Source organism: Scyliorhinus torazame, chromosome 5, assembly GCF_047496885.1.
Source record: "Scyliorhinus torazame isolate Kashiwa2021f chromosome 5, sScyTor2.1, whole genome shotgun sequence".
NCBI lineage: Eukaryota > Metazoa > Chordata > Chondrichthyes > Carcharhiniformes > Scyliorhinidae > Scyliorhinus > Scyliorhinus torazame.
The window spans coordinates 208,017,927-208,037,422 of record NC_092711.1 but is presented as its reverse complement, the minus strand read 5'-3'; the positions used below and the strand labels follow the sequence as shown (position 1 = coordinate 208,037,422).

The window sequence follows — 19,496 nt, the reverse complement described above, 5'->3', positions numbered from 1 at the left end:
CAGTCGTCATGTATTTGGGATAGAATTGATGGACTAACTGGTCTTTTACTGGCCATCAATTCTGTATGTGCTCATATAGCATGTATTAGTCAATAATCTGATAATTATTTGATCACTAAATGTTGTGACGCAAGTTAACAAAACCGTAAACAAAGCAAAGGAAGTACTCGTGGAATAGAATTGTAAACTCAGTACATTATGCTAAAACTGGATTGAACATTTAGTTCCATACTTAGAACACCTCATGCAGTCTGGTCACCATATCATAAAAAGGATAGATAGGGCAAGATTCCGTGGCCTCCCGTGGCGTTTTTCTAGGTGCCAAGAGGCAGCCGCCATAGGCCAGTGGTGGGATCTTTTGGTCACGTCACTGCCAATGGAATTTCCCATTTAATCCACCCATGCTGCCGGGAAACCTGTGGCGGGGCTGCGCAGTTGGCGGGACCATTAGATCCCAGCGGCGTGAACAGCCGGAAGATCCCACCCATAGGCTCTGGAGAAAGTGCAGAGTAGATTTACATTATGAGAAATGCTTGGGCATACATATCAGGAAAGGATTGACAGGCTGGGCCTCTTTTCTGGAAGGCTGAGGGGTGATCTAGAATCATAGAATCCCTTCAGTGCAGAAGGAGGCCATTCGGCACATTCAGTCTACACCAACCCTCTGAAAGAGCACCCAACCCAGGCCCAACCCCCCACCATATACCCTTAATCCCACCTAAGAGCAATTTAGCATAGTCAATCCACCTAACCTGCACATCTTTGGACTGTGGGAGAAAATGTAACACCCGGAGGAAACCCACGCAGACGCGGGAAGAATGTGCAAACTCCACACAGCCACCCGAGGTCAGAAGCGAACCTGGGTCTCTGGCGCTGTGAGGCAGCAGTGCTAACCACTGTGCCACCGTGCCACCCAAAGTTGAATTCTTTAAAATTACAGAAGATTTTGATGGAGCACATACAGAGAGACTGTTTCCTTTCAAGGGGAAGAACATAACCAGTGGTCATCAATATAAGACAGTCACTCAGGAATCCAATCGGGAATTGAAAAGAAACTTTACCCAAAGATTGGTGAGAATGTGGAACTCACTTCCTCAAGTGTGTTTTTTTTTGGATCTTATATGTGGTAGTCATGGTCTTGAACTTACAGATAATGTGCAAGATGATACTGTTAGTGAAGTCTATGTTTTATTAAAGATGGCTAACTGTTTACTATTTAAGGCAGACTTTGCACAAGGCTTTACATAGAATTATCTCTCCACGCTTTGTTGTCATGTGATCCTTTATCATTGATGATGTTAACATTAACCATTTGTACTGCATTTTCTACAAGTCTCTGATTCAATAAATACTGTTTACATTATCCTACATCCTTCCCCCACACCCTAAGGGCACGATTCTCGCAAAACATTTTAAATTAATTTGTGGCCGGTTTTTCAGGGAGTTTCCAGCCGACTGTGCCGGCGAATTCCCCACCGCTATTTAGTGACACTTGGTCACTTTTTGGGGCCCTGGGGAGTTTCTCACCAGTTTAGGCCACACTTAGAGGGCTGGATTCTCCGCAGCCTCGCATCGAAATCGCGTTTGGCGCGGGAACGGAGAATCAACATTCCCGACGGAATCGGTTCCAGCGCCGCTCCGGCGATTCTCCTGGGCCCCGAATATCCTCATGTCCGCGAATTATGCCGCATGGCTGGGGGGGGGGGGGGGGGGGGGCGGGCATTGCCAGAGGCCTGCCCAGCGATACTCCACTCCCGACCGGCTGAGTTCCCGACGGCGTGGAACTAACATGGTATAGCCGGTCGGAACTCTCGCGAGGCAGCTGCGGACTCAGTCCGCGGCCGCCCTGGTTGGGGGGGGAGTGATCGGGCACCGGGAGGGGCCTTGTGGGTGGCCGGGGCACAGATCTGGCCAGTTCGATGCAGGGGCGCGCGGCCGATCGGGGGAAGGGTGGGGGGGGGAGGGCCTAGTTTATTTGTGTAGGTTAGAGTCTGGAATGGTGCTCGGCACGGCCGCTGGAGGCCGCCGCGGTGCGCATGTGCGGAATCGGAGGTGCGGGGCCCGTATCCGCAGCCGAAGCTGTGTGAAGCACTCCGGGTCCCTGCTAGCCCCCTGGAGGCAAGTGAATCGCCTGCTATTTGTTTCTGGAAACTTGGGAGTGCTACACCTGCGTTTTATGCCGGCGTGGGGACATAGCCCCATTTTGGGAGAATCCAGCCCAGAATTTATTTAGCACTGGGAAGCTGAACTCACAGACCGGGCCGCTATTTTGAAAGGGTGCTCCGATCTCTGAGTGAGCTTTTACCCTCCACTCATGGGCAATGTCACTCCCCACACACATGGACACAACCCCGCACCTCCCAAGTGAAGACACCCGGCTGTGGGGTTCCTGGGGTCCCCCCTCTTTATGCCCCCCAAGTCCCCTTATAGCACCCTCTCCCTTCCAGGGCCCCCACCAATCACCACTCCAACTTCCCGGAGGCGCCTACTGACCTGTCCTTTACTCCCCCACCCTTCAAACCCCCCCACCCTCATTGCATGGGCATGGACCCCCTTGTCTCCTGGCCTTTGGCAATGCCACCCTGGAACTTGGGCACCCTTGCACTGCCACCCTGGCACCCAGACAATGCTCCTGCTGACTAGTCAATGCCATCCGGGCACCTTGGAAGTGCCAGGGTGTCAGTGCCAAGATGCCAGCTGGGCAGTGCCAAGGTGCCCATGTTCCAGGGAGGGCCCGGGTGCCGTACCACCTGGTCTACGTTTGTGTGGACTAGTACTGATTGGCGCCCGGCTGGAGAAGCCAGCGAATCGAAGGAGGTTGCTGGATCCTGCACAGGTAGGTGGTAAGTAGGTTCACAACCTACTTCCGCGAGTGTCATTCAGTCACGCCCATTTGCGGCGGGTTTCCGAATCCGATGTCTTGCTAGGCGTCCGAGAATCCCGGGAGGCATGGAGGATGTTGGGAGACTCGCAGGATGGCTCTCCCGAGATTCTCCGGCCGTGTTGCACTCAAACGAGAGCCCAACACGGCCGGAGATTCACATCCTAAATCTCTACTTTCACCTCTGATTCAAAGCGACAAGCTTGGTAATGGTTTCAACAATCTCCCCAATCTTGTTTGCATCTCTCTCGGAGGCTGCATATGATTCAGGTTCTCCATGTTCTTTCTTGAACTCTGCAGAGTAGTATGTGTATCTTCAGACTTTTGGTTCCCTGCTCAAGTTATCAACCGAATCATCAGATAATCATCCGAATCATTCGGTAGTTGGTACATTTAATTGATAGTCTTTGTTTCATTGATATAAGTGCACTTCAACTGCTTCTCAATATCCCATTCTCAAAAATATCAGGAGCAGGATTTACCGGCTGTTCACGCCGACGGGAAATTCCGGTCCCATGCCAGCAAACTGATTTAAAATGGCCTCTCTTCTTGGCAGGACATATTTGTGCTGATGAAACTTTTTCCCGCCAGAACAAGAACACTGGTAATGGTGGCAATCGGATTCTCTTCTCCCTTTCTCTGTCTGGAGTTGAGTACGGTGGAACATTTCCGTGCTATAAACTAAACTGAATCAGAGGCGAGATTCTCCGACCTCCCGCCGGGTTGGAGAATCGCCGGGGGCTGGCGTGAATCCCGCCCCCGCCAGTTGCCGAATTCTCCGGCACCGGATGTTCGGCGGGGGCGGGAATCGCGCCGCACCGGTTGGCGGCCCCCCCCCCAGCGATTCTCCGGCCCGGATGGGCCGAAGTCCCGCTGCTAGAATGCCTGTCCCACCGGCGTGGATTAAACCACCTCTCTTACCGGTGGGACAAGGCGGCGTGGGCGGGCTCCGGGGTCCTGGGAGGGGGCGCGGGGTGATATGGCCACGGGGGGTGCCCCTACGGTGGCCTGGCCCACGATCGGGGCCCACCGATCCGCGGGCGGGCCTGTGCCGTGGGGGCACTCTTTTCCTTCCGCCTTCGCCACGGTCTCCACCATGGTGGAGGCGGAAGAGACTCCCTCCACTGCGCATGCGCGGGGATGCCGTGAGCGGCCGCTGATGCTCCCGCGCATGCGCCGCCCGGCAATGTCATTTCCGCGCCAGCTGGCGGGGCACCAAAGGCCTTTCCCGCCAGCTGGCGGGGCGGAAATCAGTCCGGCGCGGGCCTAGCCCCTCAAGGTTAGGGCTCGGCCGATCAAGATGCGGAGGATTCCACACCTTTGGGGCGGCGCGATGCCGGACTGATTTGCGCCATTTTTGGCACCGGTCGGCGGACATCGCGCCGATTACGGAGAATTTCGCCCCGATGTTTTTCTCCAGGATATTTCTTTATTGCCTCAAATAAAAACAATGTTTTGCTTTCTCTCTTCTGCCCACCTCGCTATCTGTACTGCCTTCAACAGGATCAATAGATCTGCAAAAAAATCTAAGACTCCCAGAAAAATGCAATCCTGAATGAATTTGTCTTTCAGGGGTCTGTGTTCACAATTTTCCACTAATCGATGTAGCTCATTTCACCCGTCTTTGGGTGCATCTATTGAATTTTGCTCATTCTATAATGGTATTTTTCTGAAGACTGAAATAAGTAGCAAAGGCTGTGATAACCTCTTTGTACGATGTTATGGCTTTGTTTATGCGCTGTCTGACCATAACGTTGTCTGAACTACTGCCTGTGGTGTACAGTAAAGTACTGACCTGCTCCTTGCTAGTCTTCAATGCCATCCTTGATGCTGTGCTGCACCTGGTAAACCTGCAACACCAGTTCTGCCACTTTTCTGCTTGATCTGGACCGTCCAAATGGTCGAAGGATTCCGCATGGATAGGTTTTTCTCCATTTCTTCCTTTCATCATGTTTAACCACCAACATCATCTGTTATTGTTGGTATTTGGTCATAGATATGCAGTGGGATTCTCTGATCCTGAGGCTAAGTATTGACGCCGTCGTAAACACCATCGCGTTTCCCGACGGCGTCAACATGGCCTCAGGATCAGCAATTCTGACCCCTACAGGAGGCCAGCACGGCACTAGAGTGACCCATGCCGCTCCAGCTGTCGATCCTGGCATCAGATAGTCGCCACGGGTCCGCGCATGAGCAGTAGGACCGGCGTGATTTCCGCACATGCGCGGTGTCTCCCTTCTTCGCGCCGGCCCTGACGCAACATGGCATAGGGCTACAGGGGCTGGCGCGGAACAAAGGAGGCCCCCAGCTCGAGAGGCCAGTCCACCAATTGGTGGGCCTCGATCGCAAGCCAGGCCACAGCGGAGGCCCCCCCCAGGGTCGGACGCCCCCCCCTCCCACAGGCCGCCCCCGGATCCTTCCACGCTAAGGTCCCGCCGGGTAAGACCAGGTTAGAACGGCGTCGGTGGGACTCGGGTTTTTTGGTACGGCCGTTCGGCCCATCCTGGGCGGAGAATCACCCGGAGGGCCCAGTAGAGCGGCCCCCGACCAGCACCATATGGACCGTGCCGTACGGCTGGCGGGCAATTCACCGGTCTGTGGAGAATCGCGTCCTTACACCGGAGCGGCGTGGCGGTATTCTCGCGCTGCCCCGGCGATTCTCCGACCCGCGTGGCCTGAGAGAATCCCGCCCATGCTAGTCGCAGTCCAGAACTTACAGATAAGGCTGGAGATGAAGCTGGTAGCAAATATCTTTCACTGAACGTCATGGCATTTATAAGGTAGTCTCTGCATAAGGCTCTACATAGGACTATCTTTCTCCAAGGACTGTTAACATGCGATCCAGCATCACCGATGGTGTAGATTATGGGTGGGATTCTCCAGCTTCTCAGCCACGTGGGGCGTCATTCTCCGACCCCCCGCCGGGTTGGAGAATCGCCGGGGGCTGCCGTGAATCCCGCCCCCGCTGGTTGCCGAAGTCTCCGGTACCGGATATTTACGCGGGGGCGTAAATCTGGCCGCGCCGGTTGGCGGGGCCCCCCCGCTGGATTCTCCGGCCCGGATGGGCCGAAGTCCCGCCGATAAATTGCCTGTCCCGCCGGCGTGGATTAAACCACCTTTTGAACGGCGGGACAAGGTGGCGTGGGCGGGCTCCGGGGTCCTGGGGGGGGCGCGGGGCGATCTGACCCTGCGGGGTGACCCCACGGTGGCCTGGCCCGCGATCGGGACCCACCGATCCGCGGGCGGGCCTGTGCCGTGGGGGCACCCTTTCCCTTCCGCCTCCACCACTGTCTCCACCATGGCGGAGGCGGAAGAGACTCCCTCCACTTCCAGCGGCCGCTGACGCTCCCGCGCATGCGCCGCCCCGACATGACATTTCCGTGCCAGCTGGCGGGGCAAGAAAGGCCGTTTCCGCCAGCTGGCGGGGCGGAAATCCCTCCGGCGTCGGTCTAGCCCCTCAATGTTGGGGCTCGGCCCCCAAAGATGCGGAGCAGTCCGCACCTTTGGGGCGGCGCGATGCCCGTCTGGCGCCGTTTTGGGCGCCAGTCGGCGGACTTCGCGCCGTTTCGGGAGAATTTCGCCCGTGTTTCTTGGCAGCTGGAACATGGGTGGCACGGTAGCACAGTAGTGGCACTTTTGCTTTACAGCGTCAGGGTCCCAGGTTTGGTTCCCAGCTTGGGTCACTGTCTGTGTGGAGTATGCACGTTCCCCCTGTGACTGCATGGACTTCCTCCGGGTGCTCCGGTTTCTTCCCACAAGTCCCAAAAGATGTACTATTAGGTAATTTGGGCATTCAGAGTTCTCCCTCTGTGTACCCAAACAGGCGCCAGAATGTGGCGACTCGGGGCTTTTCACAGTAACCTCATTGCAGTGTTACTGTAAGCCTACTTGTGACAATAAAGATTATTATAAAGGAGACAATGTGCAGTCGCGGGCAGTGGATTCTCTGTTCGCACGGTGGGCGGAGGTGTGCTGCCGTGGGACCGGAGAATCCCGTCGTCAACGAACGGACGGAAAATTCTGGACTATATATTTACATATTTAACTTTAGCCCTTTGGCGTTTTTTCCACGTCCTCCATGGTGTGTTTTGCGGTAGCGGAGGCGGCCCATCATTGGCCGGCAAGGTACCGCCGTTGTCAATAGGGGTTTCTCATTGTTTGCACCCCCTGCCACTGGGGAACAAGGGGCGGAGGTTCGCCAGGGGTGGACTGGAAGATCTTGCCAGCGTGAAGGGCCAGAAAATCCCAGCCTTTATCATACCACTGAGAGTGGTTGAAACAAGCAGCATAAATGCATTTAAGGGGAAGCTGTACAAGCATATGAGGTGGAGCGGAATAGAGGGTAAATTTACACGAGGAAAGATGAGAGGAACATAAACACCAGAATGGCTGGGCCAAACGATTTGCTTATTGGCAGCCAATCATTGCAGCCCCACACATCACTGCAGGAATTCCTCAGGGTAGTATCCTAGGCCCAAACATCCTCAACTGATTGATCAATAACTTTCTTTCCATCATGAAGTCAGATGTGGAGCTGTTGGCTGATGATTGCAAACTCTGTTGCCTGTGTCTGACTCACAACCAATTCCATTCATCCATCCCCCTGGACTCTTCATCTGGGCTCGGTGTATCATTCTCTTGGAAACCCCCCCTGTGAAGCAGCTGGGAAGTTGTGCTGTGCAAAAGGGGCAATCCAAATATGAGCTGTTATTATTCCTCAGCTCCATTCGCGACTCCTCAGACAATTGAAACATTTCATGACTACAAGTAACAAGACCTTGGACTACTTCCAGGGTTGGGCTGATAAATGGCATTTAGCATTCATACCACACAAGTGCAAGTCAGTGATCATCTCAAACAAGAACCTTCCTTGACATTCAATGATATGACCATTATTAAATATCCTATCATCAACACCTTGGGGATCAACATTGACCAGTAACTAAACTTAGCCGTCCAAAATAGCCATGGCTCCAAGAGTTAGTCTGGGCTGACTGTTCTGTGACATGTAACTCACCTCCAAAGATTCTCCATTACCGAGAAAGCACAGGTTTCAATTATGTGACGGGGTGTTCTCTACTTGTCTGAATATGTGCAGCAGTAACAACACTTAAGATGCTTGATGCAATCCAGGATAAATCAGTCCACTTGATTTGTTCCCAATCCACCACATTAAACAATCACTCCCTTCCCCTGTGGGACAATGAGGCTGCTGTGTCTACTATGTACAGGATGCATTGAAGCAACCTATTAAAGCTTCTTTCGCAGAACCTTCCAAAACTGTGATCCCTCTCACCCAGTTAGACACCACCCTAACTTTGACATAAATCACCATTCCTTCATTGCCTCTGGATCAAAATCTTACTAACTCCCTGTGGTGGTAGAGGTATTACGGTACCTGGTATGCTGGAGCACCATTGGTGGAAACTGTATGCTTTCTATTGGTTAAGATGTATGGTAGCTCCGCCCTGCTAGGCGGGGTATAAGAACCCGTGCCGCCCCAGCAGCCTTCATTCTGTACCTGAGCTGCTGGGGAAAACATCTAGCTTATTAAAGCCTTCAGTTGGACTACAACCTCGCTTTAGTGGCCATTGATCGTGCATCAATTTAATAAGCTAGTTTTTCTTAAAAAAGGATGGAGCGCCGAAACAAGCCTGAGTGTCTGAAACTCAGCCCCCACACGGCGAACTCAGCGGCAATCTTCAAGCACTGGCTGGCGTGCTTTAAAGGGTATCTTGGGACGGCCGAAAATACACCCACGGGAGAACAGAAAATGCAGGTCCTGCATTCAAGGGTGAGCCCGGAGATTTACACCCTCACCGAGGAAGCGGAAGACTTCAATGCAGCAATAGAGCTGTTAAAAGGAGATTATATTCGCCCGGTAAACCAGGTCTATGCCCGGCACCTTCTAGCAACGAGGTGACAAACCCCTGGGGAATCGCTGGAAGAATTCTACCATGCACTCCTGGTGTTGGGAGAAACTGCAGCTGCCCGCAAGTTTCGGCGAGCGAACACACTGAACTCTTGGTCCGGGACACTTTCGTGGCAGGTATGCTATCCTCACAAATCCACCAGTGACTGCTAGTAAAAGACACTCTAGGTCTCAAGGAGGCATGGGCCCCTGCAGGCTTCCTGGATGTGGCCTCAAGAAACACCCGCGCTTACGTTCCTGACCGCACGGCGTGGAACCCCTCCGCAGCAGACCCCGAGACATCCCCCATTCCCCCACAAGCCTGTGCTGCAAGGCAGCCTGGCAACCCCGGGGGGCCCCGCTGCTACTTTTGAAGGCAGGCCAAGCACCCCCGCCAGCGCTGCCCGGCCCCCGCATCCACCTGCATGGGATGCGGTAAAAAGGGCCATTTCGTGGGGGGGGTGTCAGGCCCGTGCGGTTGCCGCGGTGTCCGGCGGCGAATGCGGACCGCCACCACAAACCTCTCCACAGTCCCCGTGCGGCCAGCGGTCGCCGCCATCTCCCTACTCCAGGGCCACGTGCGTCGCCCGGGCGCCGCCATCTTGTCCCGCGGACGCCACGTTAGAGGGATGGGCGCCACCGTTTTGTGCACCCCCAGCCATGTGCGACCAATGGGAACCGCCATCTTGGATGAACCCCCAGGACCCCAGCTCGGCTGACCACACACTGCCCGAAGAGAACACTCAACTGCTGCGATTAGCCTCGGTGACTCTGGATCAGTCCTGGCCTTGAACACTCTCAACTGCTACAACAACTGTAATTATCAACGGGCACGAGACGTCTTGCCTAATCGATTCTGGGAGCATGGAAACCTTCATACACCCCGACACGGTAAGGCGCTGTTCTCTCTTCGTCCACCCCGTGAATCAAAAAATCTCCCTGGCCTCCGGTTCCCACACAGTGGAGATAAAGTAGTTTTGTGTAGCAAACCTCACAGCCCAGGGAAGGGAGTTCGAAAATGTCCGTCTCTACGTCCTTCCCCACCTCTGCGCGGCCACACTCCTAGGTTTAGACTTCCAGTCACGCCTTCCCTGTTTGCGAACCTCACCCCGGATTGCAAACCCGTCGCCACCAGGAGCAGACGGTACAGTGCCCAGGACCGGATCTTTATTACGTCAGAGGTCCAAAGGCTACTGAGGGAAGGAGTCATTGAAGCCAGCAACAGTCCCTGGAGAGCTCAAGAAGTGGTGGTAAAGACCGGGGCGAAGCATAGGATGGTCATCGACTACAGCTGACCATCAATAGATTTACGCAGCTGGACGCGTATCCTTTCCCCCACATATCCGACCTGGTAAACAGGATCGCGCGTTACAAGGTCTTCTCCACGGTGGATCTTAAGTCCGCCTACCACCAGCTCCCCATCCGCACTAATGACCACAAATACACTGCCTGCGAGGCAGATGGGCGGCTCTACCACTTCTTAAAGGTTCCCTTCGGTGTCACCAACGGGGTCTCAGTCTTCCAGCGCGAGATGGACCGAATGGTTGACCGGTACGGTTTACGGGCAACATTCCCGTATCTCGATAATGTCACCATCTGCGGCCACGACCAGCAGGACCACGACACCAACCTCCGAAAATTCCTCCAGACTGCAAAAATCCTTAACCTTACATACAACAAGGATAAATGCGTGTTTAGCACCGACCGCCTAGCCATCCTCGGCTACGTAGTGCGAAATGGAGTTATAGTCCCCGACCCTGAACGCATGCGCCCCCTTATGGAGTTCCCCCTCCCTCACTGCTCCAAGGCCCTGAAGCGCTGCGTAGGGTTTTTCTCTTACTATGCCCAGTGGGTCCCCACCTATGCGGACAAGGCCCGTCTCCTGATTCAATCCACAGCTTTTCCCCTGTCGATAGAGGCCCGCCAGGCCTTCAGCCGCATCAAAGCAGACATTGCAAACGCCACGATGCATGCTATCGACGAGTCCCTCCCCTTCCAGGTCGAGAGCGACGCGTCTGACGTAGCTCTGGCGGCCACCCTCAACCAAGCGGCCAGACCCGTGGCCTTCTTCTCACATACCCTCCATGCTTCCGAAATCCGCCACTCCTCAGTCGAAAAGGAGGCCCAGGCCATAATAGAAGCTGTGCGACATTGGAGGCATTACGTGGCCGGCAGGAGATTCACTCTTCTCACTGACCAAAGGTCGGTTGCTTTCATGTTCGATAATGCACAGCGGGCCAAGATAAAAAAATGATAAGATCTTGCGGTGGAGGATCGAACTCTCCACCTACAACTACGAGATCTTGTATCGTCCCGGGAAGCTAAACGAGCCTCCTGACGCCCTGTCCCACGGCACATGTGCCACCGCAGAAGTGGACCGCCTCCAAGCCCTCCACGAGGACCTCTGCCACCCGGGGGGTCACTCGCTTTTTCCATTTTATCAAGACCCGCAACCTGCCCTACTCCATCGAGGAGGTCAGGACAGCCACCAGGGACTGCCAAATCTGTGCGGAGTGCAAACCGCCCTTCTACCGGCCAGAGAAAGCGCATCTGATAAAGGCTTCCTGTCCCTTTGAACGCCTCAGCATGGACTTCAAAGGATCCCTTCCCCTCCACCGACCGCAACACGTACTTCCTGAACGTGATTGACGAGTACTCCCGGTTCCCATTTGCCATCCCCTGCCCCGACGTGACCGCAACCACTGTCATCATAGCATCTTTGCACTGTTCGTGTTCCCCGCTTACATACATAGTGAGAGGGGGACCTCCTTTATGAGCGACGAACTGCGTCAATTCCTGCTCAGCAAGGCCATCGCCTCGAGCAGGACGACCAGTTACAACCCCCGGGGTAACGGACAGGTAGAGAGGGAGAACGGAACGGTCTGGAAGACCGCCCTACTGGCCCTACAGTCCAGGAATCTCCCAGTCTCCCGCTGGCAGGAAGTCCTCCCGGATGCCCTCCACTCCCTCCGGTCACTGCTTTGTACCACCACCAACCAGATACCTCACGAACGACTCCTTGTCTTCTCCAGGAAGTCCTCCTCTTGGACCTCGCTCCCGACCTGGCTGGCAGCACCTGGACCCATCCTGCTCCGAAAACACATGCGGGCACACAAGTCGTACCCGTTGGTCGAGAGGTTCCATCTTCTCCACGCTAACCCCCAGTACACCTACGTGGCGTACCCCGACGGCCGACAAGATACGGTCTCGCTACGAGACCTGGCGCCCGCCAGAGCCCCACACACACCCCAGCCACCAGTCCCACCCCCCCCTCTACCAGGGCACCTTACAGGGGGATCGGTCTAGGCCCCCCCCAACCCACCGACACACCCCGCAGGCACTCCCTTCCCAGGTCAACCGTTTTCCCCACCAGCGCCGTCTAGGGGTGTCGAAACTGCCATGGAGATCGAAGCCACGCTCCCGGAGTCACAGACTACTGAGCCTCCACCGGAGTCACCACCGAAGCTCAGACGATCACAGAGGACGACCAGGGCCCCCGATCGACTGATTGCTTCATTTTAAATTGTAAACTGTAAATTTAAATCATCAATTGTAAATAGTTACAAAACGCTGTACGGAGGTATTAGGGTACCTCCATAACTAATTCTATCACGTTGCCATGTTTGTAGTATTAGGCCACCACCACGCCGGACTCTTTGTTAACAAGGGGTGAATGTGGTAGTAGAGGTATTATGGTACCTGGTATGCTGGAGCACCATTGTAACCATTCTATTGGTTAAGATGTATGGTAGCGCCACCCTGCTAGGTGGGGTATACGAGCCCATGTCGCCCCAGCAGCCTTCATTCTGTACCTGAGCTGCTGGGGGAAACATCTAGCTTATTAAAGCCTTCAGTTGGACTACAACCTTGCTTTAGTGGTCATTGATCGTGCATCACTCCCTACCATCAGCAATGTGGGAGAATTCCACCACAGAGGATATGAGGAAGGCCCACCACTTTCTTAAGGCAACTTGTGATGGGAAATAAATTTTGGCTTTGCCGTCAACTCCCACATCCCAAGATTGAATTGGAAAGTACTCTCAGCTGAAGTTAGGGCACACTGTTTAAGGCCAGCATGTCTGTATTTGTGTGATATTTGCAGGTTGGTATAACATATTTATTTTCTATGAATGGAATAATAATCCACATTATGTGAATAATGATGATACAATCTGAGGGATCACATTCTGTTTAGATGATGGGCAACAGTTTCAGATCAGCCTTGCAGCCTGAACAAATAGAGGTACTGCCTCCTGAGAAAGAGAGATCTCCCTAAAATCGGATATTGCACCATTTTAGTCGTTCGAGCACATAACATGATTCCATCCCTTCTAATCCAAGTATCACATTTTACATATACTCACCATATAAGTTGTCCACTCTTTTCAGCCATGGCATGCAATTGGACATTGGTCATGAGCCTCAATTTTTCACCTCATAATCGGTATTTTTAACTGGGTGCAAGGGATCGAACAGGCAACAACAGCACAAAGGTACATGGGAGTTTAAGGCACACTCACACAGAGCAGACCCCGTGTGAAAAAAGATGTCAACCCATGTGGCCTTTCATTTTTATACTCAGCGTATGTTGCTGCTTTTGAAGGAATGTCTTGAGGCTTCACAAGTTAACTTATACACCGACATTCCCAGTAACGATGCCAGAAATGCAGATCGAAAATTTAGATTTGTTCTTAAATGGAGGGGTTAGAAGTGAACAGAGTATAAAACAGAAGGAAGAATTCAGAAAATTGACAGCGATAGAGAGACACAAGGGGCGAAATTCTCCGGAAACGGCGCAATGTCCGCCGACTGGCGCCCAGAACGGCGCCAGACGGGCATCGCGCCGCCCCAAAGGTGCGGAATGCTCTGCATCTTTGGGTGCCGAGCCCCAACATTGAGGGGCTAGGCCGACGCCGGAGGAATTTCCGCCCCACCAGCTGGCGGAAACGGCCTTTGTTGCCCCGCCAGCTGACGCGCAAATGACATCTCCGGGCGGCGCATGCGCGGGAGCCTCAGCGGCCGCTGACAGTTTCCCACACATGCGCAGTGGAGGGAGTCTCTTCTAACTCCGCCATGGTGGAGACCATGGCGGAGGCGGAAGGGAAAGAATATCCTGGGCGCCATTCTCCGACCCCCCGCCGGCACCGGATATTCGGCGGGGGCGGGAATCGCGCCGCGCCGGTTGGCGGGCCCCCCCGCTCGATTCTCCGGCCCGAATGGGCCGAAGTCCCGCCGATAAATTGCCTGTCCCGCCGGCGTGGATTAAACCACCTTTTGATCGGCGGGACAAGGCGGCGTGGGCAGGCTCCGGGGTCCTGGGGGGGGCGCCGGGCGATCTGGCCCCGGGGGGGTGCCCCCACGGTGGCCTGGCCCGTGATCAGGGCCCACCGACCCGCGGGCGGGCCTGTGCCGTGGGGGCACTCTTTCCCTTCCGCCTCCGCCACGGTCTCCACCATGGCGGAGGCGGAAGAGACTACCTCCACTGCACATGCGAGGGAAACTGTCAGCGGCCGCTGACGCTCCCGCGCATGCGCCGCCCGGGGATGTAATTTCAGCGCCAACTGGCGGGGCAACAAAGGCCGTTTCCGCCAGCTGGCGAGGCGGAAATTCCTCCGTCGCCGGCCTAGCCCCTCAATGTTGGGGCTCGGCCCCCAAAGATGCGGAGCATTCCGCAACTTTGGGCCGTCTGATTGGCGCCGTTTTGGGCGCCAGTCGGCGGACATCGCGCCGTTTCCGGAGAATTTCGCCCCTTGTGTCTCTCTATCGCTGTCAATTTTCTGAATTCTTCCTTCTGTTTTATACTCTGTTCACTTCTAACCCCTCCATTTAAGAGAGAATTTTGCCCCCGGTGCCGGAGACTTCGGCAACCGGCGGGGGCGGGATTCACGCCAGCCTCCGGCGATTCTCCGACCCGGCGGGGGGTCAGAGAATGTCGCCCAAGATCTTGCCCATTTGCTCTCCTACCACATCAGGCCTCTTTATTTGGTTTTTGACAAACATTTTGCTTCTGTTGCCCTATGTTAATTAAACAGGAACATTTTTCTTGGGATGATCGACACGTCAGGCTCAATTTTCGGGAGCCTTTCGGGGGGGGACTCGGACTTAGAAAGGCTGGCAAAGCGGTGTGGGAAGGCACCGGTTGTGGAGGGAGGGGGTGGAGTGGGCGTGTTGGGTTAATACCTTTCTGCTGCCCTGCCATTCTGCCAGCAATGGGAAAAATGGCAGAGAGTCCACCTATCCTAAGCTCAACTGAACTACTTATGTGACCAATTACAGGCCTCCTGCGACAACCACTTGCAGCAGGGAGGGGGTCCTCCTCCTGACTCCAACTATCTAGTGAGGGCATACATCCATTACAGTGCCCTCTTTTTTCAGGTGCAGCCTGAGCAGTGCCACTACAGCCACTGCTAAGGCTGCTGAGCTGCTGATTGATTGAACATAGAACATGAACATACAACAGACAGTGCAGAAGTAGGCCATTCGGCACATTGAGTCTGCACCAACCCACTTAATCCCTCACTTCCTCCCTAAACGCTCCTAAACCTTTTTGGACACTAAGGGCAATTTATCATGGCCAATCCACCTAACCTGCACGTCTTTGGACTGTGGGAGGAAACCAGAGCACCCTGAGGAAACCCACGCACACACGGGGAGAACGTGCAGACTCCGCACAGACAGTGACCCAGCGGGGAATCGAACCTGGGACCCTGGAGCTGCAAAGCAACTGTGCTAAGCACTATGCTACCGTGCTGCCCTTCAACCTCTTGGGCACTTAATTGGCTGCCACTGATAAAATATAGCCCCGACGGCACCCTTCATACCCGTGTCAATGGCCGAGGGCACCCTTCATACCCGTGTCAATGGCGGGACCGCCGTAAAATCCATGTCTGGCTTTCTGAAGTGACAACAGGACTTCTCTGCTATGTGTCAACATTTGCCATAGAATCCATACAGTGCAGAGGAGGCCATTTGGCCCATCGAGTCTTCACCGATCCACTGAAGGAGCACCCCACTCAGGCCCACACCTCGCCCTATCTCCGTAACCCCACATACCCTTTTGGACACTAAGGGCCAATTTAGCATTGCCAATCAACCTAACCTGCACATCTTTGGACTGTGGGAGGAAACCGGAGCACCCGGAGAAAACACGCACTGACACGGGGAAAAAGTGCAAACTCTACACAGACAGTCGCCCAAAGCCAGAATTGAACCCGGGTCCCTGGCACTGTGAGGCAGCAGTGCTAACCACTGTGCCACCATGCTGCCCATGTGCTCTTCACTCAATGTCACAGAAATCATAGCTATCTCTGCACAAAAGAAAGGACTACTTTAAGTTATAAATAAAAAAATTCTGATTGAAAATGTTTCTGAATGAAATTTTAATGATTTACTATAAAAGCATATTATAGAACCACCTGGTGACCATATCCTGTATTTACAGGTCACAAGTTTATGTCATGAGATCCATCATCAGTTTCTAATGGAAAATCTAACTTGCGTACCTAAAACCTAGAAAAGAATATGACACACGGAAGTAAAAAATCTTCGTAATATATTTAAAGTAAACATGTTAAAGTAAACATGTTAACTAATGAAAGGGCCGCTGTTGTAATGTTATTTTGTAACAGGTGTACGATGTAAGTAGTACCTCTATCTAAATCAAGCAGCTCTTCACTCATTAAACAGGACATTCCCCCAATGAACCTTCCCAAGTGGAAGCTACTGGTCCAGCTGTGCAGGTTATGGGTGCAGCTATCTGTGGTCATTTACTTACTCCCAGTATTGCTCACTTGGACCCTGGTGATGAACGTAGATTTCTGATCCATGTGGACAAGTTTCATTGTTTACATGCAGCCATGTTGTATTAACGATTTCAAAATATCCATCATCCAGAGTGAGATTGCAGAGTGGATCTAGAAAATGGGAATGTGCTTTAGAATTACATTTCATTGGTGGTGTTCTCAACATGCCCCTCAGAGGTTGACTTGCAAAGCAGTAGCCCATCCTCAACCTCCCGTTTCCTATCGCCAAAGTCCTTGAATATGTTTGCTCCAAAATCTATGCCTATTGTTCCTGGAGATCGAACTTTGAATCCCTCCAATTAGATCCCTCCCCACCCTGCAGCCCCGTCCAGTCCCAGGACTGAAAAAGCTCCTATGTGACTGTGACAAAGATGAACTTTCCCTCCTTATCCCATGTGTAACCTTTAACGGTTTGACCACCCACCGTCCTCCTCCAATGCCTCTCCACTGTCATCCAGCTGGATGGAACTGCTCTCACATGTTTCCATTCGTATCTATCGAGTCAGTTCCGCAGAAACACTTTAAAGGTTTTCGCTGCTTGCTCCTGCCCATGACATCTGGTGTCCCTCTATCATTGGGCCCCCTCCTATTTCTTATTGGCATGCTATTTCTCATGTACGCTGATGACATCCAGCTCTACCTCACCATCGCCACTCTCAATTCCTCAATATCAGACTGTTTACCAGGCATCCAGTACTGGACGAGCAGAAATCTCCAATTATATATTGAGGAGACTGAACCCATTGTTTTCAATCCCCACTTCAAACTCTGTTCCCTAGCCACTGACTTCATCACTCTCCCAGTCAACAGTCTATTATTGAGTCTGTCTATCTGCAACCATGGTGTCATATTTGACTCAGAGATGCACTTGTGGCATTACTAAGACCAATATTTCCACCGCATAACATTGCACTACTTCGGCGCTGCCTCAGCTCTTTTGCTGCTGAATCAATTCATTCCTTTGTTATCTCTAGACCTGACAATTCCAATGCACTCTCACATTCTACCCTCTCTAAATATATGGTTATTCAAAACTCTGCTGCCTATGTCTTAACTCGCTTTGTACCACTCAATCCTTTATAGCCCCTATCACCCCTCTGCTTGCTGACTTACATCAGTTCCTGGTCAAGCAATACCCTAATTTTAAAATTCTCATCCTCGCTTTCAAATCCTGCCAGAGCATCATCCTTCCTTTCTAACCTTTCTAATCTCCTCCAGCCCCAGAACCCTCTGCTAATTGCTGCACTATTCGTGGCTTTGCCTCCAGTTGCTTTGACGACAAGCTGTGGAATTACCTCCCTCCACATCTCCACCTCTCTACCATGCTTTCCGCACTGAAGATGTTCCTTAAATTCTGCCTCGTTGACTTGGCTTTTGGGTCATTTGACGTAATATCTCCTTATTTGTCTCAGTGTCATATTTCATTTGTTCAAGATTGAGATGGACAGATTTTTAATAAGTAAGGGAATCAATAGTTATGGGGATAAGAACATAAGAACTAGGAGCAGGAGTAGGCCATCTGGCCCCTCGAGCCTGCTCCACCATTCAATGAGATCATGGCTGATCTTTTGTGGACTCAGCTCCACTTTCCGGCCCGAACACCATAACCCTTAATCCCTTTATTCTTCGAAAAACTATCTATCTTTATCTTAAAAACATTTAATGAAGGAGCCTCGACTGCTTCACTGGGCAAGGAATTCCATAGATTCACAACCCTTTGGGTGAAGAAGTTTCTCCTAAACTCAGTCCTAAATCTACTTCCCCTTATTTTGAGGCTATGCCCCCTAGTTCTGCTTTCACCCGCCAGTGGAAACAACCTGCCCGCATCTATCCTGTCTATTCCCTTCATAATCTTATATGTTTCTATAAGATCCCCCTAAATACATGGGAAAGTGGAGTTGAAGATTATATCAGATCAGCCATGACTTCATTGAATGGTGAAGCAGACTCGATGGACCAAGTGGTCTACTTCTGCTCCTATGTCTTATGGTCTTATGGTTTTTTAATGCTCCTCTGAAAAACATTAAGACATTTAATTATATCAAAGGCACAATATAAATGCACGTGATTGTTGTTGTTTTCCAATGCCGGGCTGTAAATCAGTGAATTTATCTGCAACATAAGTTAACAACTGCTTTCACTCAGCAGGAAAAACAGTAAAACAGGGAAATAAGAATATTGGTATGACTGTTTTTCCCCTTCCAGAGCCTCAAGAAGAGAAACTCCTCAGCTTGTTTATTACAACATGAATGTTGGCTGAGTGTAAAATGCAAAATTTGCTTTGTTACACTCCCCTTAGCTTTGTTACAAATGTTGATTGCTTTCAGAAAACAACAGATTTGAGTAAATGTTAACTTTAGACCTATGGGGCGGGATTCTCCGAGCCCGCGCCGGGTCGGAGAATCGCCAGGGACGCGGGAAATTCCCGCTACGCCGCTCCTTCGCAGTGGCGCCAGTCGGGAGCCGCTGAAAGAGGCCTCTGCGGCGATTCTCCGCAGGTGACCGGTCGAACTCCCGCCAAGTTCCACCGAGTCCCGCCGGCGTGCTTCCAACCTGGTGCCATCCGGTGGGAGCTCGGACCCGCGGCCGCGGTGGCCATCCTGGTGGGGAGGGGGGTGGGAGGATCTGACTCCGGGGGCCCTCCACGGGGTACAGCCCTCGATCTGGAGGGAGCCTACCAGGAGGCCCATTGATGCCGGCATACACCACTCTGGTGTTTACGCTGGCGTCAATACTTGGCCGGGATTTCGGAGAATCCCTGCCATGGTTCCCAAAGTTCTCCACCTCTCGGGCTTTCCTCACCACGTGTTTGGCTCTGTTGTGGACTGACTAACAGAGGTCGAACAAACACGCTCCCATCGTTGTAACATGCATCAAACTGGATATGATTAAGTAATCATGG

The 19,496-nt window shown here is 52.8% G+C and overlaps 1 protein-coding gene across 2 annotated transcripts in view; it reads right to left on the bottom strand.

Moving 5' to 3' along the window:
* Positions 1-19,496, bottom strand: part of LOC140420913 (sodium- and chloride-dependent neutral and basic amino acid transporter B(0+)-like) — a 68,840-nt gene that overhangs the window by 30,957 nt on the left and 18,387 nt on the right. For both annotated transcript variants that reach the window (XM_072505059.1, XM_072505060.1), the window contains exon 5: positions 16,567-16,705. In XM_072505059.1, the coding sequence (XP_072361160.1) occupies positions 16,567-16,705 (139 nt within the window). The remainder of the gene's footprint in view (positions 1-16,566; positions 16,706-19,496) is intronic.